Source organism: Ptiloglossa arizonensis, chromosome 5 (genome assembly GCF_051014685.1).
Source record: "Ptiloglossa arizonensis isolate GNS036 chromosome 5, iyPtiAriz1_principal, whole genome shotgun sequence".
Taxonomy (NCBI): domain Eukaryota; kingdom Metazoa; phylum Arthropoda; class Insecta; order Hymenoptera; family Colletidae; genus Ptiloglossa; species Ptiloglossa arizonensis.
This window is the reverse complement of record NC_135052.1, coordinates 18535647-18556376: the sequence shown is the minus strand read 5'-3', so window position 1 is coordinate 18556376 and position 20730 is coordinate 18535647. Positions and strand designations below refer to the sequence as shown.

At 40.0% G+C, this 20730-nt stretch overlaps 3 protein-coding genes across 4 annotated transcripts in view; 2 read left to right on the top strand and 1 right to left on the bottom strand.

The window, feature by feature from the left end:
* LOC143146826 (dynein axonemal heavy chain 7-like) overlaps positions 1-4678 on the bottom strand; it is a 28441-nt gene extending 23763 nt beyond the window's left edge. The window contains exons 1-6 of the mRNA XM_076311506.1: positions 4423-4678; positions 3357-3711; positions 2379-2858; positions 1510-1890; positions 230-666; positions 49-164 (exon numbers count right to left, since the gene is read on the bottom strand). Of these exons, the coding sequence (XP_076167621.1) occupies positions 49-164; positions 230-666; positions 1510-1890; positions 2379-2858; positions 3357-3711; positions 4423-4663 (2010 nt within the window). The 5' untranslated portion in view covers positions 4664-4678. The remainder of the gene's footprint in view (positions 1-48; positions 165-229; positions 667-1509; positions 1891-2378; positions 2859-3356; positions 3712-4422) is intronic.
* A 4039-nt stretch (positions 4679-8717) lies between these two features.
* Positions 8718-10608, top strand: Mefts (elongation factor Ts, mitochondrial). Its single transcript, XM_076311441.1, has 4 exons — positions 8718-8865; positions 9243-9398; positions 9459-9987; positions 10075-10608. Exons 2-4 carry the CDS (start codon positions 9243-9245, stop codon positions 10296-10298), a joined length of 909 nt encoding a protein of 302 aa, XP_076167556.1. The 5' UTR covers positions 8718-8865; the 3' UTR covers positions 10299-10608.
* A 2390-nt stretch (positions 10609-12998) lies between these two features.
* Qua (villin like protein quail) lies at positions 12999-20718 on the top strand. Of its 2 annotated transcripts, none has more exons than XM_076311920.1 (9): positions 12999-13161; positions 16909-17001; positions 17194-17310; positions 17896-18236; positions 18340-19102; positions 19257-19443; positions 19514-19762; positions 19881-20177; positions 20268-20718. In XM_076311920.1, exons 1-9 carry the CDS (start codon positions 13144-13146, stop codon positions 20615-20617), a joined length of 2415 nt encoding a protein of 804 aa, XP_076168035.1. In that variant the 5' UTR covers positions 12999-13143; the 3' UTR covers positions 20618-20718. The 2 variants fall into 2 exon arrangements, with proteins under 2 accessions (XP_076168035.1, XP_076168034.1); XM_076311919.1 differs by lacking the exon at positions 12999-13161 and adding an exon at positions 16073-16381.
* The last annotated feature ends 12 nt before the right edge of the window (positions 20719-20730 follow it).

Genomic DNA, 20730 nt, shown 5'->3' with positions numbered 1-20730 from the left:
ACGAAATAATCAAATACATTATTGAACTATCCAAGAGATCCTCCTAACCAGCCAATAGTATCGTAGATGACAAAGCCATTTGAAGTCCGTGTTCTTGGTCACCGCTTCATTGCAAAGTTCTGCGAGCACGTCCCTCCCGTGTACGTCCAGCGTGACAAGAGCCTCTGAAATTCGTAACGGTTATAATTTTCAATCGAATGCAACAACGAAGAACAAGCTGTATAATCACCCAGGGTAATGCGATTCTGTTTAGACATTTTGCCTCTAACGATCGCTATAATGTCGTTCAGTTCCTCCTGACACTGGTTCAAGTACTTGTTCATACCGGGGACACCGTCCAACATCGACTTCTCTATGCGTAGGGTCCAATACATCTTGCCAACGCAAAGGATCGTTTGTCCAGGCCACTCCAGCACCCAGACTTTCCTCGGTTTGGTGGGATACGCCTTTATCGCTTGGTGCACCACATGCCGCACACTTCGCCGCATAATTGCTTCCAGTTCGAGGAGCCACTTCTCTACTTGTCCTCTGGCGGCTGAAGTGGATATTATCTCAATCAGGTCCACCTCTTCGTCCTCTGTGGACGTCATTCCGAGCACATCGAGGTCCTCGTTGAACTTCAGTCGGTCTATACCCTCGAAGCACTTCTTCAGATGCGGTTGCACCCTGTAACGTTCCGTGATTCCCGAATTCAACGTTACGTAACCTCGAGGTTCCGGGCACTGGGTCAAATTTGACCCGGGGCTTCCTCGAACGCGGTCGCACGTCGCTACGTTCCGTGACGAATCCGTAATACCAAAATTCGACGTTGCGTACCCGCGAAGTTACCTGCGAGCCCGGGTCAAATTTGACCCCGGAGTGAAATCACGTTCGCGTGCGTCCTCGAAGTGAACTACGAGTCAAATTTCTGCATTACACTTACGGTATCACATTTTTAAATTATGTTTTCACTATTTTCATCCCAAAAATGTAATAATGAATAAATTAAACTAACCCCTTCGGATGTGAATCTTAAACGTAGTTTGGGGTTGAGTTTCAGGGAAAAATAGGACAAGATTATTGGATAGTTTAGTATACAATATGTGTGTACATTAAGATAACGAATATAGGAAATCTAGGAGACGAAGTGTTACATCTGAATATTTTCAAAAATATTAGCCATATCGAAAACTATTATTAGATAACGTTGAACTATTTCATGTGACTATAATCGTTCAATTCGTTCGGACATGAACTACCCAAACACACATGTTGCGATCAAAAAGAAAGTTTCGTTCGCTTACAAAAAAAAATTAAATCAAAAGATTGTGTCCCTAAAATATCTCGACTTTGTCTGATATTTAATTAAACATTTTTTTATGTTACAAATATTTAAAGAACTATCCGGTTGTAACACTGTATGCGTTCTGTGCACTGTACGTCGCAAAATTATCGACTTTCGAATATCGTATACATATACGTTGCCATCAGGTACGGAGGGGCTAAACGATTCAATCAATTCCGGATTACCGAGTCGGATCCTTGGTCTCGGACAGAATTTCCAACAGCTCGTCGTTGGAGAGGAAGAAGAACCTCGGGAAATAGAGTCGTTTCTTCTCCACGTAGTTGTTCAGGCCCACCTGAATGTCCTCCAACAAACCGTAACACTTCTTCAGCTTTTCCATTATCTTATCGATCTCGATTATGGAGAAAACGTGAGGATCCGCGTGGACGACCGTCATAATGGCGCCCCAAGTTTTCGTAACAACAGAGAACTTTCTGCTCTCCTCGGGTATTTTCTTTTGAATTTCCGGCGACATCAATATCGGATGCATGTATACCCCTATCGCTTGAATCCGCAGCCACAGGTCCAGAACATCTTGCAGTGTGTGCAACTTGTACTCCCATTCCCTATTTATTCGGATGGACAATCTTCTAATGTTAGCACGTGAAGTTTTCTAATAGTATTCGAGTAGTCAAGTATTCGAATAGTATTCAAATAATCAAGTATTCCAACAGATAAGTATTTGAATGGTATTCGAATGGTCCACTATTCAAATGGTCGAATATTCAAGTTATATTCAAATGGTCGAATATTCTAATGATATTCAAATTATATTCACCGAATATTTAAATCACTAAAGTGTTTGAATATTCGAATAGGTAAAAACTTGATAAGTACCCCCAATTATACTTATGGCAGTTCTATGTCTCGTTTCAAGAAATGGGGACTTACGTAGTCATTCTTTCAGGAAATGGAGATTTATGCAATCATAGATTCAGATAACAGGGACTTACAATAATACCGTTACACCACTGAAAGTCGAGTTCAGAATAAAACAAAGTAAACAATATGCAACTAAGTCACCATTTCCTGTTGTCGATTCGATTCAACTTACACTATCCTATCTTCAAACGGTTTTATGTTGGGTGAATTCTTTATAGTGACCGTTTTGACGATATGATCGTCCAAAAGTAGCTGTATATCGTCAACAGCCCCGATGATGTAGGTGTCAGTATCCTTGAAGGGGTTCACTGTGAAGGTCAAACTGGCCCAATCCTCTTGCATCTTGTTGATAGCCATCTCCAAAGTCCTCTCCTTCGACGCATTGTCCGAAATGGTCGTGAATTTCTCGACAAAAATTTCCAGACCCATTCCCAGAACCTTGGCCAGCGTTAAATCGGCATCCACCTTTATAGGTGGATCAATTTCAATGATCTCCGAAATCTCTTTCCAATGGCGTTCCTTCAATCCTGGGTTACCCAACGTGTACACGATCGGCATGCACTTGCGGAAATCTTCGATTTTTTCACGCACGCTGAACGCTAAGTTCTTCAGATCCGGTTCTTGGAAGAACTTCTCCAATTTGTAGATCGTTCTAAAAATTTCAACGAATTTTATTAATCATTGTTTCCCTATTTAAACCGAATAACTGTGCAATCGAACAAACGTGTTCAAATCCCTGTGTTTTATTCTCATAGAGAAAGTTAACACGTGTAAACCACGAAGAAAATATTCAATTTCTCGCTCAGCGTTAATTTCACGACAAAATCATACATAACAAATGTTATTGGAAATTGAATTTGCAAACTTTTTCGCCGTATAGAAATTTTCAATATAATTGATACGAACCGAGATATCGTCCCTACCTTTCCTACCTTCGATGTATTTTCTGTATGTAAGATTCGAACTTATCGTTTAGGCTGAGTAACTGGAATAATCGAACAAAATGATACTCCGTTATACGAGCAATTGTGTATCGGGTAGGTTAAAATAATGGTCCCTGTCGCGGAGGACATCGGCTGGTTCGACTGATAAAAATAATAACGTGCACCGAGAACTTTGAAGAGAAAGATAACACTGTGCACGTATCGACCTGTACGCGAGTGCCACGTCGTTCTCGATTTCTTCGAAATCGAAGCTGCCGATCATCGAGTTCATCCACTTGTCGTGTTTGGTCAAGAAATTGCAGATCGCGTCGAAAAGCTGCTTAAAGGGCTTCAGACGATCCGCGATCTGCTTGCGCTGTGGATATTGGGTGATCTTCCAGTTGAACGCAGCCTCCTCTTCGTTAAACTTATCGATCTTCTCCATGGAGGCGATCAGCTTGTTCTCCAGATTCTCGGTCCTCTTCTGATACCGAAACACCTCCGCGAGATCTCCCCAATATTGAATGTCATCGACTTGTTTCGCATAAGAATCCAACTCCTCCTCGAATTTCTTGTACCTGACTGTCGGAAAAAAAAAGAAAATTATGTCGTTCGAACGAACGATAATCCAAATCGTAGAAAACATGGAATACCCAAAAATACTTATTTCTCGATACACTGAATGTGTATCGATCGATTTTTCGATACGTAGAATACATTTAAATTTGAAATTTTGAAAACGAAAATTTCGTAAAAAGTTTGTATTGTTAAAATTGTTCTGAAAACATTCAGCGCTGTGAAAGTAGAACTATAAATGATATTTGGAATATTTGGAGCTTTTCATATAAATGGAGTTTGAATTCCACACTTTTATGATACTGAATCGACTACTATCGATTTTTAAAATGATCCACCAGCTGATCTTTGTTCGGTGTCTGATCGAAGCGAAGTCTTTCTGGGTATTCCCTGCAATTAAAAAATTCTAAACAAGAACGAAAAATTTGTATCGAATAAAAAAACGATAGATACAGTGGAAGGCTATTTTCTAGATCTGGACTAATCGGATCATAGAGAAGGCCGACTCGATAAAAATAAATAATTGAATCCGACATCTTGAAAACTAAAACTACGTTCTCTGTAGGACAATTCTCACTTTATCCCAATAATACTCTTTGTTCAACAATCGATCACGATTCAATCTCATCAATGTACAAACATTCCCTCTTTTCCCCCTATAGTCCTCGATTAGTGCAGCATCCACCAAATGTACCGTTTCTGTTCGAATCGCAACACCTTTCAACGCATTCTGGAACTCTATGGTCTTGTTCATCACGATAATTTCGTTCTCCTCCAATATTTGAGGCATTTTATGGTACCACTGAAACGCTGCGTTGTTGGTATTTATCTCGTCCTTGGTGAGAACTCGATAATCGGACAACAAGAGGATGTGCTCGACTATTTCGTAAAGCCGGTGCTCCAGTTTCTTCAGTGAATCGTCTATGGCTCTTCGAACGAAACTTATCAGATCCATCATGGCGGCTGTGTCGACAGGCGTGCCCAAAGCACGATCGGCTATATCCTTGTATTCCGCCGCGATTCTGAATCAACCTTTTGCTAACCGATCAATTTTCTCTCGGATAACATTATCGATACCCCACGGTTAAGGTAACAGGAGACTCACTTTCTCGCCGAGTTCTGGTACCTATCCACCAGCGTGTCTGTAAGGAGACACTTTACACGATCGACATTGTGAACGATCGTCTCGACGAATATCTTTCGAGACACTACGAAGAGGCCAGTGAACTCTGTCTTTTCGACGATCAACGGGACATTCACCATAAGATCGTGATAACGTTGTATCATCTCTGCGTACTCCAGAAGAATTCTGCTCTCGTCTTTCGTGAAAATCTCCATCCTCAGGTACGCTGTATTGTTGTACAAGTACGCGTATCTGAAACGTGGAACACGATGTTAAGTCTAATTTATTTTAACGTTCCGTTAGGAACGAAGAGAAGAATATAAATGAAAACAACCAACGATCGAGAGTTACATTTTCAACTTGTCCAACAGCAATTCCGGAAGGACTCTCTCTCTCTCGATCATGTCAACGATCTCCTGTTTATATCCATCTATGGTGTATTTCTGTATTTTGGGCTGTACAAAAAAGATTCGTAAGTCACGTTCGTTTAATCAGACGATTAATCAATACTCGATAAACAATCGCAACTTTCGATCGTACATTTTTTCAAGAGTCTCGTAAACATCTACTTGAAATTGAAAATCGAATTTCTCAAAGTTTGCAAGAATTAATATACATTAAACGCGTAAACTGACGGTAAAGATCCACCCTATTGGTTCTCCAGAAAGAAACTAATTTTCCACGATTACTTTCAGAGTCTCTAATGGACCGGACCAATCCAGATAAAGCTCCGTCTCCAATTTGGTGAAATCGCTAATCGCTTCGCACATACGATCCACGATACTGCACAACGCGTCCTTGAATACGTCGAAGGATGGCTCGAACACGATCTCTTCGACGTCGATGATTATGTTCACGTTGAACGTGCACATGGGAGGCTGCAACCAACGTACAAATATTGTGTCGTTCCCATTTCATCGTAATCTCGCGAAATACTTCGAAATAATTCACCTGACCACGAACGATCGCATCCATGAAGTCTTTCAAGCTGTTGTTGCAGACAGACAGTAACTGCACTTCCATTATCCTAGCGATGCACTGGAAGAATCTTTTGAATCGTGAACGTTGCAACGGGCTCGGTACTAAGTTCTTCCTGTTATTCTGGAAAAAGAATAAACGCCACTTCTGTACAGGGTGTTGAAAAGATGATTCAGGATTTACGGGGCGCGTAGCCTCAAGATCCTCGAGGCCCTCGAAAGTGCTTAAGCAAGGTATTAAAGTCCTTGAAAAGGTCGTGAATTTCACTGTGTCGAGGAACCGATTTTCAGCTTTCACGGTACAAGTGGTTCACTTTCCTTCGTGTGGAACTAAACGTTCCTATTTCGGTGTTTCCAGAGTGTGCGTTTTACAATTAATCTCGGAGAACGTTATCGTAATATTATCTTCGATTATGCATCGTTACGTATTTACACGTTACACTGTGTAAACTTCGAGCGAGAAAAAAATGACCTACGCGGGAAGCTTTCGAAACTGTGTACCTTAATACGATATTCAACCGCGATATTTTGTAAATTGATTTTTTTTTATCTTACACTCTCGTATCGACTAACAGATTTCTAAAATGGAGTATCGAGTCACCTTAAAGGGTGAATCGAGCCATTTAATCGGTTTCTGTCTTTCTTATGATCGACGATTAAAAAGAAAAATAATAAAGAAAGAAACTGGATCGTTCAACAGTATTAAACTTTACCCAACGTTACTTTTACAAGTTACCTCAATTGTTTGCATCTTCCCGAATCGAGAATACATCTACGTAATTAAAAAATTCGAATCGTTCGTTTTTAGAACGTCTTACATAGTATTCGTTAAACGGAGAATAACGCGGAGATTCGTGTAAAAAGAAAAAAAGTCATAGTTGAACAACCGGGACAGTTTCACTTCGCACGTGCGTCGTTGCACGGTGAAAGTAACGCCATTGAAAATTATACAATGTTAAACAACGATTCAATATCTTCTTTCGTCGCTTTCTTCCATTGTCAACCATAAGAGAGAGACGAAACTCGGTCAAATTGCGCAACTCACCCTGCACGACGAATCTGGACAACGCAAATAATATTATTTTCTTTATATATTTCATACGTTACTTTTTCTGTATTAATATCTCCGATCGTATCGATCGACGTTCATTTACCACGAGAAATATGCGCTGTATCCCGCTGTACCAAGAATTCTTCAACGTGAGCTTCTCCTTGTGAATTCGACGACGAAAAGTCGTTTCGAACGTAGCCAGGTCCCAGCTCCCTTCGTGCTCCTCGATTTGCCGCAGATCGATAAGCCGGAAATTTCTGAAAGGAAACCGATCGTTCGATCGAGACTGCACACGTCATAAAAAGAAACGGTCCCGTACCGAAATTTGCAAAACCAATGCTCCAAGGTCGTCGTCATACACGGATTTATCAGAAACAAATTGTCCAGCAAAGCCTCGCGATACTCCTTGACCCGACCCGTGGAACTAATCAGCACTCGTTTGGTTTCTTGCCTCTGTGGAAATTAAAAGCATTTCTCTGAAATGAAAAGTCCAATAGCCGCGCAAACTATCGAACGATCGATCGATTTTTCACAAAATGTATCACAGGGAGCTGAGGAATGCTTCGAGAATTGATTCTCACACGGACGAACTTCAGACAATTGCAATTCTCGGTGACTATAATTTTTGGTGTTCGTTCACACTACTCCGTTTGAAACTAAAACATCAGAAACGCTGGAAACATTCTTAACCCTCATTTACCGACTCACCAGCTCCCTGTAGTACAGAGTATTTCGTTTATGTGAATCGTATCGAAATGTAAAAATCGAAGAAACAATTTGGTTCGAGAATGTGAATATTATTTCGATTTGCAATGCTTCCCTGCGAAGCTCATTTTTCTTCGATATTTCAAGGACATGAGAATTCTTGTGTTATTTCGTATTATACGATTCACTTTTATCACTGTATCGTTGGAGATATCAAAAACAGGAATTCGATCGTGCACGAAAAAAAAAGGTGAAACGATGAAACAATAAACGAAACACCCTGCATAGATTTTTATTTCACCTTGGTTAAATATTCCTGGGAACGATCTTGGAGCGCGTACTTCAGTATTGCTTTTTTAATATTCTTCGTGAATACGTCTTTGATCTCGTCTAGTAGATCTTCCGTACAATAGTTGAATCGATCTCGCAGATTGTACGGGACTAAATTTAGTATATTCTCCAGAACGTCGTCGTGAATCTGCACCGCGTGAAATGTATCGACCCCGTTGGTAATGTAGTTGTAATAACGATTCACGTCTTGATCCTTGTTTAAATCTATATCCGTGTCCGGTAACTCCGGTTTAAGGACCAGACCAGCCATGAACCTATAAATAAAATCATCGACCATTACCATTCTGGAGTTCTATTTTAATTCTATTTTTAATAATTTTATACTTATTTTCGACGCTTACGTATATTTCTCGAGTAAATATACCGAACGAAAGAAAATGAAAAATTCGTGTGTTATTCTTCTGACCTACGAAAGTACTCGGTTTTCAATCGTTTTCCAGTGCATGTCTCCTCGTATTTCCATCGCATTCGTTTATCGAGTTTTCTCTTGCATTTAACGCATTTCATTAATTCCGGCGGCAAGGTAAATAACGGTTCGATCTTCCTTTCGACCATTTGGGGTACCTTTGGAACATCTTTAACGGGCTCCTTTTGAACCACTGAACGCGAAATGCCACCGCAGGATGTCACTTTGCAATCGCATTCCATGGTGTATCAATATAGCAGACTCTCACTTCTAACGAAGAATTATTATACATTTAAAATAAGACCTACGAGCCATATGAAGGCACATTTCAGGTATCGTGAAATCAATGTGAAATCCAACCAAAAGTGAGTTAAAAATCGATAAGAATTCGCGATTGGATAAAATACAGCTTACAAACTTCACTCAAAAAGCCGATTTTGTTCGACTATCGCGCAATCAAATTTTATATCGTCGCAGGCAGCGCCACTTACGAAGTAGACCACGAGTATCATTGTTACAAATTCTTGATTTTTAAACTCAGCACAGGGTAAGTTGTAAGGTTATTTTATAAGAAAATCATTGCTTCAAAGTACTATTTAAAATATGCTCAAACAGTATCTTCAAAAAACAATGTCTAAATTTCAATTTCGATACGATTACTACAATCGAATTGTGGTTTATTTGACACTAGCAACTGCAATTGACTGTAGTTTCTAAGCAACCAAAGTAATTGATTTTCACAAAATTTGTGGGATTTTTGAATGAAAAGAACCTTGCAAAATAATGTCGTTTTAATATCATTATATTGAAATAACGAAAGAATCGAAGTGATGGTTAGACATTTTTAGGTTAGGTTTCTATAGGATAAAGTAACTCTTACCATTTCTTATTACATAAAGTGAAACAATCAGCGATTTATTTCAGATGATTCCACATCAGTTATTTCGTTCCATACACACAAATTATGTACTTTATGATTCAATAAGGAAAACATTATTGGCCAAATTGCGCAAAAAGACTGGATATACATATATAAATTGTAAAAAAGCATTAGAACTAAACGACAATGACGAAGATAAAGTAAGAAATTTATAAGCTTACAATCTCTGTAAGAGTATTGTTAATTTTTGTCTGCTCTAGGCTGAACAATGGCTGAAAGAACAAGCTCAGGCTTTAGGTTGGACCCAAGCAGCAAAATTACAAACCAGAGTAACTACCCAAGGTTTAATAGCAATGTCAACGAATAATAATTGTGGAGCTCTTGTAGAAATAAATTGTGAAACAGATTTTGTTTCAAAAAACCAAAAGTTTTATGATCTAGCAGAGATTGTACTCTCTACTATATTGAAACATGGAATGACAATCAAATCAAACGCAAATGTCTCTAAGACCATGTTATATACAGAATCTCTAAATGGCTTGAGCGCCGATGATGGCAAAAGTTTATCCGATCATTCTGCTTTAACCATTGGATTTATCGGGGAAAACATTAATATAAAACGTGCTTTATGCATGACCGTTCAACCAGGTATACATTTATATGGCTGCATTCACCCCAGCTCTATAAATCCAGTTCCACCATTTTTTGGACGATACGGAGCACTGTTGGCTTTAAAATCTGAAACAAACAATAAAATGCTAGGAGTACAACTATGCCAACATATTATTGGTAAATTGTATTTGTTTATTCTGTTATACTACAATAGTTTTTAGAAAGAATTTATTCTTTTGGTAATAATATGTATTTTGTTATTAGGTATGAATCCGCTCAAAATTGGAGACCCAAAAGTTGACGAACCTTACGAAAATGTAGATGATGAACCTACTATGCTGTACCAAGAGTTTCTGCTTGATCCTAATTTATCTGTACAACAACTCTTAGAAAATGAACAAATTGAAATTGTAGATTTTGCACGGTTTGAAATGGGTGAAGCTTTTGTTAGAGATGAAACATTGGATTCTGTAGAAACTTGCGGTTAAGCTGGATAATACTTTTATACCGTTTTGAACCATACTTTGAACAAAAATATTTTTACCTTAACGGGATAAAGATATATTAATATTGTATTTGTCGATTATATACTTAAGTATATAGATAAAATACTAAAACTGTTGTATATCTTTAGTATTTCCAATATAAAACTAAAATTAAGAAATAGGATTCATAGATAATACAAAACCTAAAATGACTTATCAATATATTTTACTTAGTGCCCAATTCATTGTACATAGATCGAAAAATAGAATCGATTTAAAACAGCAGTACGAACAATAAATACGATAATCTAAATGCAGAGAACTTTACGTCTGAAATTCTATTCGACATGCAAATCATTGTTTCTCTCCATTTTCATTATTTGTCGCGCACGTGTTGATCGAAGGTTTAAATTTATTCCTTCTTCGCATAAGTCTAACAGATTTCCAAAGCCACATTCGCGAGTCTTTTTTCCAGTAACGAGCAATATCTTCCGGTGGGTGTCTAATGCCCTACAACGATTAAGTTTGCTAGTGACTTCGAAACGAAGAATACTCGAAAACACACAAACCGTACTTGTAAACTTAAAATATCGGAATGTTGATGAATCGGTTGACAAGATAAAATGTTCCTAGCGTTAAAATCGTATAATTCTTGTTTAATATCATCAATTGGTTCAGTCTGAGCATCACTTGTTCGCCGAAGCGGTATTGTCTCATTTCTACATTCGATTTCCGCTTCCAATTCCAAGCGTTCGAGGGCCGACGTAAAACTCCTCGATTCTTTACAATTAGCAAAGCCCGCCTATTTTCAAAATTTTTAATAATAAAAACTATTATTAAATTTCATTGTTAAATAATAAAAATTACATTTTACGTATCGTTAGAAATAAAAAATGGAGTGGGAATTATTTAAACCTGAACTCCTTGAGAACAGACATTACATCCAACTGCACCCGATAGGCTTACATCGCTTTTAGTCTTCGTTAAAAGATTTTTCTCGTCCCACGTAAAATTTTCAACTACTCGTAGAAAAAGAAATATAATTTAATATCGCTTAAACGTAACGAGAAACAAACACAAACCGCTAGAATGATCGGACTCATCGTTTCTCCAATCCATCAGCCTCTCCCTGTGCCATATAAAAATTACATAAAAAATTTCCCGTATCTGTCAAAATGAATTGACAGATACTAATTCCATTCTCCATATGCAGAGAAACAACATCCTCGAGCAATATTGCAATAAATGAATAGCTTTCATTTAACTGTTCACACTAGTTCACGTATCTCCGTTGATCCATCGTGCAGCGGTGAATTATAGTCTTTCGAAATTTCTCCTCGATTGTAGTCACAACAATGAAACTGTCGCTCCACATTGTGCTCGCGGTAAGAGCATTTAAGGCGAATGAAATGGCATAAGGAAAGAGGTTCAAATTTTTTATAAGAAAAATACGAAGCAATCTTTAAAAATCGAGATTAAACAACGATTAAAATTCTCCTCCGTTGTCTTTCGTTTATGACCTTGTGCGACCTTGAGCATTTCTGTGTCATATGCAGTTGAAAAAAAATGTCGTCCGCGTGAAAAATTCAAGGTCAAAATTTATAAACCAGAAGAACAACTTTCAACAACCATTTATCGGCACGCTAGAAAAATTCTCAATTTATAATATTTCGGATAATACATTTTTTTCGCACGTTCGACAGCAACAGTACCAAGGTTTTCCGTTTACGAAATCGAAGAAAGTTGAAAATCTGAATAACATTGCGCAACACGCAACAATTTCATCGAATAACCAATGTCAGCGTTCGCATGTTTCTTCAACCTCAAGAAATCGCTAAATGGTACGATAACTCAATAAACCTTCGAATACGCGTACAAACATAAACACAGGTCTTTCGAAATAAATACCACATCACGTTGAACAGAAACATAAAATTGTTTCACCGCCACACCGACCAAAAACTTTTCAAAATATTACTTCACATCAGTCGACTCGTTAACCAAACTTATTACCTCACCTCTTCACCTCAGAATACCATTTTATTCAATCCGTACCAACAAAAATGGTACGGATTGTCGTTTCTTTCTCCAAAACGAAGAATACACAATCTAATAAAACGTTTACACGCTCTAAAAAAAAATCGTGCTTCATTTTCACCAAAAAAAAAAAAAACGAAACGACTTTTCGAACAACCCGATAAAATGGTTCCCACCACCGACTTGAACCCTCGCAACGTTACAACGAAACATTGTGCACGTTTCCTCCGCTACGTAACACGATTGAAATCTATATACAGCCAATTTTTTTCTCCTTCCGTAATAAATAAATAATGTCATGCCTGAAAAGCGTGACGAGCGCGTATCCGAGGCAATGCTCTTAATCTTCCACGTGATGGTAGGCGACCGTAATAGCGATCGTTACATCGGCATCCGTTATTCGAGCGAAGACAAACCGATGGAGAAGAGAAGACGAAGAAGAAGAAGAAAAAAGAACAGGATTGTACAGGGAACCTTCGTGACGCAGGATAACGTTAGAAAGGTACGGAACAGGTGCGCTCGAGCGAGATGCGTATACCATGGAACTGATGCCCGCATGGCACACCGTGTATTCACCAAGTACCCGTTGGTCACGGGTGGCCGCCCGGGGTTCCGGGCCCACTTCCGGACGAGTCCGCACCGGTACGGTTTCTTTTTAGTCAGGAACGCGTGGTATCAGTTGTGTTCGCGTACAGTTAGACGGTGTTACTTCGTGCCAAACGCCTGCCTCCTGCTCCTTCGCGCATATCGCCACGGAATCGTTCATACGTTCTTTTAAATGACGTGAAGGAACGACGGGGAAGGAAAAATCATGGATTTCTCTAGACGGGTAAGTCCACCGCTCGCAGCCGCTGCGTGACTACGTGATACATGGCGCGAACTATATACGAGAGAGAGAGAGAGAGAGAGAGAGAGAGAGAGAGAGAGAGAGAGAGAGCATGGCAACGATCAACGCGTTGATAAGAGTGATTAATCCTTCTTTTATTATTCTTTATCCGAATGCGCTCCTAGATGAGATCTTAAAATGTATATATGTATGTATGTATGTATATACATGTCTTGTACTTCACGAATGCGTCTTTATAGAGATCTCGGTGTCTTTATAGAGCCTTGTTCGTTCGTTATCCATAAATCCGATCGTTTGGTTGAAGTACGTTTGAAATTTACGAGCGACGTCGCAGCGCGCGATTCGGTGAAGCCGATCGGGCCGCGGAGGCGGGAGTCGGTGAACGTTATAAACAAAAAAAAAAAGAAATATCTGTCCGTATTGTTTTTACCATACTGATCGGTAACAATATTTCTACCGTTTTCTTGTAAAAAGAAAAAGGAGAGAAACGGAATTACTCGGTTTAAAAATAGTTTAGTCGGTCGACCGTTATCTGTTAACGAGCGTTAATACGTATATGTGTATAGTTTAAAACGATAAAAAAAACATACCGAACAATCAAGGATTATCGACTAAGTATTTTGTTTCTGCAAGGTCGAGTGATACCTAAGTATACTAAAATTCCCATTTCGTTCGAAATTTTACGTGAAGATTCTCGGTAAGTTTCTAAGTGAAACTTGTTTTTATATAGAGAATGTTGAGTAATTAATATCCACGGAATACAGTTTAAGTTAAGTGCCTTTTGACGGTGATCGCTGGGAAGCCCAGATTTCTGACCTACCGTGTACGTATCGGATTACTTGAATTTGTAATTTTAGTCGATCGATCGTGTACGTGTTCGAAACGCTAATATTTACCTATAAATTTTATACCGCTAAGCGTTAAGGAAACGAGACCGCTTCGAATTTAATTACTTCGTTAAGCAAGCGGGTAAATTATTTACATCTCTCTAAAAACCCGTAACCGGCACGATAAATAATAAATGACACGCGAGTAACGAACATAACCAAATAGAATTCATTCTTTCGCAAACATTGAGAATGATCTAATTAACGTTACGTACGTCTCGCTCTTAACCTTAAACGTCCCGCGCGACTACGCGTATTTCTCCTTAATCTTGAACGCGTATCTTTAAATCTTCTATCTTCGCGGTATATTTTAATTAACTTTTCTGACAAGTTCCCCCCGTTTGTTCCGGTGGTAACTTTCGCCGGCTTGGCTTAACAATCGTCCACAAATTTTCTATGACGTTCGCGCGAGGACTGTTTCCAGACCATGGGAGCGCATTTACTTTCTTCTCGTGCAAAAAGACCTCGTTACTTAAAACTGTATTAAAATCGTTTTATTGCCGCGAACATAGAGAGTCAAGAGAGTACGGAAGCGTCTTCGGGCTAAATCTGTGCGTTAATTGGTTAAATTGGTTACAAACTGTGAAATTTCACCGATACGATTCGTATTAATTTGACCGCGTTTGTATTTAATAATAATCATATAAAAGAGATCGCGCGAAACCTCGAGACCGAGCGGCCACGAATTTTCACCTAGCGGCGAGAGACTCGTCGCGGAAGATCGTCGTACAAGTGGGCGTGCGGCAAGTGTAGTCACCACCGCTTCCTGCCGCAAATGATCGACGCGGACGACGCTTCAACGGCACGTGTACACGCGTACCGGTCAACGTTTGTACGTGTACCCGAGCAAGCGGGCGTGGGCATGAATGAACGCATGCGAGACGTATCTCCGCGGAGACAATAGCGAATGCGCAACGTGTGTGCGTGTTGCAGCGATCGCTGCACTCTACGTGCGTCACGTACACTCGCGCGCGCGTTCACGCGCTAACGGTGACCGGCCACGAGCCAGAGATAATACCGCGTTACGTCACCCGGTGCTGAAATATTTATTGTGCTTAAGACAGAGTAATGCAGTCGACATCTGGGAAAGCGTGAAGCAATTAGGAAGTCATTCGCCGAGCGGAAACCTTGGTTCGGAACGAAACGGTCACGCGCGGCAAAAACCGGGAACGAAAAAGAAATCTAAATATCTATTCGACGCTAATGCGCCGACTTTGTAGGTTAGTTCGATGACGATCGTTTCGCGACTCGAAGATAGTACGTATGCTCGAGAACGGGGGGAATCAACGAAGCTCGTCTCCCGTTCCCAATTAACTGCCGAAAACTCGGGCATGGAGGATCGTACTTAACCCGTTAATGCCAACCGGTACAAAAATGTGCCCGTTTACGATAACGAAGTCGGCATTAATGGATCGACACTTTACCTACCGGTCCATTCGGGTACAAAGACTCGTCAGCGACCCGGGAAGAATCTACAGCGACGAGAATATGTACGATGGTTTTTTAAAGTTAAAGAATTTAAATCGGAGACTTTTGAACGGAACTTGAAATACTTTCTATATTAATCTATATCAATCGGTGCTTCGGTCACCTTGCGCATATTACAGACACGTCGAGAGCCCCGTCTGTTGCCTTACATCGAGTATTATAAATTGACGAATAAAAAAAACACGGTTAATAGGCTCCGGTCGGTAAACGCTGGAATGAAAAAGTCTATAAATAGGTTCTCGGCAGGTAATGCGTTTTAAACCGTTCCATCGTACCGGTCAGCCGCATTATTTTTAGGGATACGAAAACAATGTATACTCGTTTCTCTGTAACACTTATTCCGAGATCCTGCTCGGTAGAAAACATCGTCAGCCGTGAAAATAACACGGCAATTAATTTCTGATAAGACTGATGGTTATTTTGCAGGTTGTGTTTTCACACGTTCAGTCGTAAGTAAACAGAGAAAGATAAGTATAGGTGCGTGCACGTATTGTACATACACGCGTATTACCTGCGATTAAATCCTCCCGAGGACCTCGCTCTCGCGAGTTCCCATACCCTAGTTTTCTGCCGGTAACCGTGGTGTGCGAGCACCGATCGCGTTTCTCCGTTGCGAAATTCATGCGCGCGCGATCGTGCCGCGAGGCTGAGCGCGATCAGAAAGGATCGAACCGGTGTTCGTTCAATTTAAAACACAAAAGCGAATCGACAAGGCTCGCAGGATCGGTGTACACCGCGCGAGGAATAAATACGTGATCGTGGAACGAGGAATCGGTACTGTTTCGAAGTGGCAAATGTCGGAACTATCGGGAAGAATCGAAGAGCCGGTGTGTAATTAAAAATACAATAGAAACAACGATTTCGCGTGAGAAAACACTGGAGGAACGTTAAAGCCTCCGGTGAATCATCGGTAACGGTATCGTGGTTCGAATAATGCTATTTTTCGGAAAGCAAGGAATACCGTCGTTGACTGTGTTTTCAAAGCGTGAAACGATAGCTAGTTTTATCGTGAGAGTTATCGACGGGATTATCGTAATTTTGTCGATCGATTTTTCGCACGATTGTTTCGAATCGTTCGATATTGTGTGTTCTTAATAGGAGTTTTATGTATCGAACAGCTAAATTGTTCCCGGTATAAGAGCCCTAAAATTAAAGTTCGTGATAATAACGATACGGTCCAACTTTTATGACAGCATAAAAAGACAGAATGGCGTATAAAAGAACGGGAAGTTGTTCGGTAGCTCGATTGAAATAAAACGAGTATTTATCGCGACACCTTTTGCGTAAAATTCGTTTCCCGTAAGTGTCGACTGGAATGACAATTTTCTTAGAAAATTTCGCTGATGTGCTGCAGGACGACAGGAGCTCTCGTTCCGACGACTCTAACGGCGAAATCTTCAAGAATGTCCCGAAGAACAGCAGCACGTTTCGCATTTGGAAAATCGAGGTACCGTTTCATTGAAGGAAAAAAAAAAATAGAAACGTAATATTCGCTTCTCTTTGTATTAAAACACACATATATGCGCGCGCGCACACACACACACGGTTTTAAGTGCCGCGCGCCACTTTTCAAGAGATTGAGAAACACAAAGAGTGAAAGTATGAAATACGAAATTACCTTTTAATGTCCATCCAACAGGGTTTACGAGTTGCAGCCGTCACCGGAAGTAATATGGGATATTTCCTCTCGGAATTGGCATACATTATCTACGCGGTGTCGCCGAAAGACGGTCCACTCCCTTACCCTGGGATGCCGGTAATTTTTTTTCTTATTATCAATTTTTTCGTTGTACAGAGTGTTAGAAAAATGTTCAATCGATCAGAAGCAAACGAATCTTTCTATATATTCCTTTTCCATCGATTCCTGGTTCGAGAATAAAAATCGATCGAGAACATAGATTCGAATACTTTTTCGAGCCCTTCGTTTTCGAGAAAGTCGATCTTTGGTAACGTGCTCGTGCGCGCGCAATGCCGCGCATTTTCGAAATTCATTTTTCTCGAAAGCCGAGGTTTGCAAAAAAGAAAATGCACTCCACATTTTTTATTTAGTTCCTCGACTGTCAAATCACCCTCCATAATCCACGCTACGTTTGTATAGTACAGTATACGATCCAATTGTCAACTAAAGTTCCTTGTTCACCGCTTCTTCGTACGGCCGTAAAATAGAGAATCATTGGTCACGCGTGTGCGGTGTTGACTTTTAAATTCAACGAGTCACGCGTATGCATTTGCGTGTGACGCGCGGTGACGAGCGTATCGAACAAATTCAATGTCATTCGGTACCAATTATGGTCCCGTTTTCTTATTACGGTTTTAATTGCATTTAAAACGATTGTTACAGGTTAAGGAACTGAAATCGACCCCGGTGGTCCGAGTCATTCACTTTTGGATCGGTTCCGCGTGCGACTCGACGATTTCCGGTGCGGCGGCCCTTCGAGCGGCCGAATTGGACTCGTTGCTGACCGCGACGATTCTATTAAGGGAAGCGCAGGGCCGTGAAAGTCCGAGATTCCTGGCGTATTTTCGACAACGTCTCGTAATCGAGAACTTTCATTTCGAAACACCGACTTGCTCGTTGCACAGAGTCACCGGAGTAGCGGTCCCCGTGCTCACGGAACTCGAAAAGGTTCACTGGGACCATTTCAGCTCGCGTGACGTTATTCTCGTGGACATTCTGTCCAAGTACGTACACGGTGCTGGCATAAAGAAAAATTTGTAAAAATTGTTAAAATTATTCGGAATCGTGCCAATGTAAATATGTTTAACGTGATATTTATTGTAACAGAGGCATCGTGTTCCTCTGGCTGGGATCATCGGCGGACCCATTGCACAAAAGCCACGCGGTAAGCATACTAGAAACCAGGAAGGAAAATAACAATGGCCGGGTCATCATCGTCGAAGACGGTTACGAGCAAACGCTACCGGACGGTGACAGACAACTATTTGCCAGCATTTTGGATCCATCTACGAGGGTCGTGCAACCCGATCGTCCCTACAGAGTTAACACGCCGAGTCCGGTGAAACTGTATAGGTGTAGCGAACAGTCTGGTAAATACAAGGTGGCTGAATTAAAATCTGGACCGATTCTCCGATCAGACCTCACATCCGAATCCGTTTATCTGATCGATCGTGGTGAGGCGGGCGTTTGGGCATGGGTTGGACACAATGTGAATGCCCGGGAAAAACTGGAGGCAGTACGGAACGCGCGCGGATTCGTAAAAAAGAAAAATTATAGCAACGGCGTGTCAGTTGGGAGAGCACTTGAAGCTTATGAGCCAACGGAAATGAAGGCTCTCGTTAGGGGTTGGGAACTTTCGAAAACGAGACCACTGACTCTACCGCCCAGTTTTGAACCGGATTACATGAACGAGAGACCCAGAATGGCAGCTGAGTGTCAATTGGTGGATGACGGATCCGGTGAACGAACTCTTTGGAGAGTAACTCATAAGGAGGGAATGGTTCAGGTTGAAGACAAAGGGATATACTATGCAGAAGCATGTTATGTAATGTGTTACAAATATGGACAAGGTCGCAGGAGCAGAACCATCGTACGTCTACGTAGGAAAATATAGCTTTCAATATTAAATTAAGAATTTGTCAATGCATACTTAGTCTATGCTATTTCATAAAGTAGTACACTTAACATAGAAAATGAGATTTTATTTTCCAGTTGTTAAAATTTAAAGAATGACAATGTTGTAGATTTATTGTTGGGAAGGAGTTCACTCTATAAAGGTGGATAGAGAGGCGTCTTTGGAAACAGCTTGTCGTTTATCAGAAGATACTAATGCTCAATTAGTAAAAGCGTGTCAGGGTAGAGAACCATCTCATTTGCTTCAAATTTATGATGGAAAATTAAAAATACTGGCTGGAAGGTATCGTGACTCTCGTAAGTAACATAATGAACTTTTTATCAATTTATCAAGATGGATTTTACTATTGAAACATTCACGTGGCAGCACCGGAAAAATATCTCGTCAGAGTTTTTGGATCTACACCTTACACGTCAAAAGCGGTTGAACGTCCTCTGAGATCTAGTAGCCTTCATTCTAGTGGAGTTTTCATTCTCTTCTCTGATATGCCTGTAGTATGGTGCGGCGGTAGAAGTACTGGAGATGCTAGACAAGCATCTCGACGACTTGCACCAAGAAACGCGCCTCTGATGATTGAAAATAAAGAAGATAATGATTTCTGGACAGAACTTGGAGGTAACAAGTTTACACGACTGCAGTCATTTTACAATTTCAAATTATTCGTTATAAACTCCTATATGGAAAATTTTATGTTTAATAATTCAATAATCTGTTTTAAAACTTTTACCTTAAGGTAAAGGCACTTATGGTACAGAAACTGTTGATATCGGAGAAGAACTTGAGAAACATTTGTACCAATGTCTAACAGAAGGTGAAACATTTGTTGGCGAAGAAGTTCTTGGATTTGGACAGAATTGCCTTCTTCCAGAAGCAATTTGGTTGTTAGATGCTGGAAATGTAATATGGGTCTGGGTTGGAAAATTTTCGAATCCTAAATCATTAAGAGATTGTGTACACGATGCCATGATATTTCTTTACACTCATTCGGCTAGTCGAGATCGAAATACAACAATTTCTGTTATTAAACAAGGTATTTGAAATTACCTACTTATAAAAATCTTTTATCTTTGTAAATGTTCACTGCAAGAAAATGAACCAATTTCTTTCCCACTTCTTTTAGGAATGGAACCTTCAACATTTATAGGACTCTTTGATAATTGGAATTACAACTTTTTAAGAGACTACAAATCGTTTGACACATTTTACACGCTCTTACAAGATAAAGAATCGATAACAAAAATACAAACATCCTCGAAGACTTTGAGTGACTTCGATAATTATGTGAAATATCCTCTTTCTGTATTAAAAAATGAACCCGAAAATTTGCCATGTGGCGTTGACGTTGCTCGCAAAGAGATGCATCTTACTTTTGATAACTTCATTGCCATTTTTAAAATGGAACCCGATGAATTTGTTAAACTCCCTGCTTGGAAAAGACAAAGGCTGAAGCAATCAGCAGGACTTTTTTAATTCATAAATTTTCCCCCTTTTACAATAAAGTTTGTACGATAGTCAGTATAATATAATCAAAACATATTCCTTGTATTTTACTGTTTGAAATTAAATTTATTAACCAAAAGAAC

What these genes read in the sequence shown, in the direction of transcription:
- Mefts (XM_076311441.1), top strand. Translation starts at nt 9,243, where the DNA reads ATGATTCCACATCAGTTATTTCGTTCCATACACACAAATTATGTACTT. An exon ending in ACGACAATGACGAAGATAAA is followed by an intron (nt 9,399 to 9,458) that starts GTAAGAAATTTA and finishes TGTCTGCTCTAG; the next exon opens with GCTGAACAATGGCTGAAAGA. An exon ending in ACTATGCCAACATATTATTG is followed by an intron (nt 9,988 to 10,074) that starts GTAAATTGTATT and finishes TTTTGTTATTAG; the next exon opens with GTATGAATCCGCTCAAAATT.
- Qua (XM_076311919.1), top strand. Translation starts at nt 16,349, where the DNA reads ATGTCGGAACTATCGGGAAGAATCGAAGAGCCG. An exon ending in CTCGTGGACATTCTGTCCAA is followed by an intron (nt 18,237 to 18,339) that starts GTACGTACACGG and finishes TTATTGTAACAG; the next exon opens with AGGCATCGTGTTCCTCTGGC. An exon ending in GTCGCAGGAGCAGAACCATC is followed by an intron (nt 19,103 to 19,256) that starts GTACGTCTACGT and finishes ACAATGTTGTAG; the next exon opens with ATTTATTGTTGGGAAGGAGT.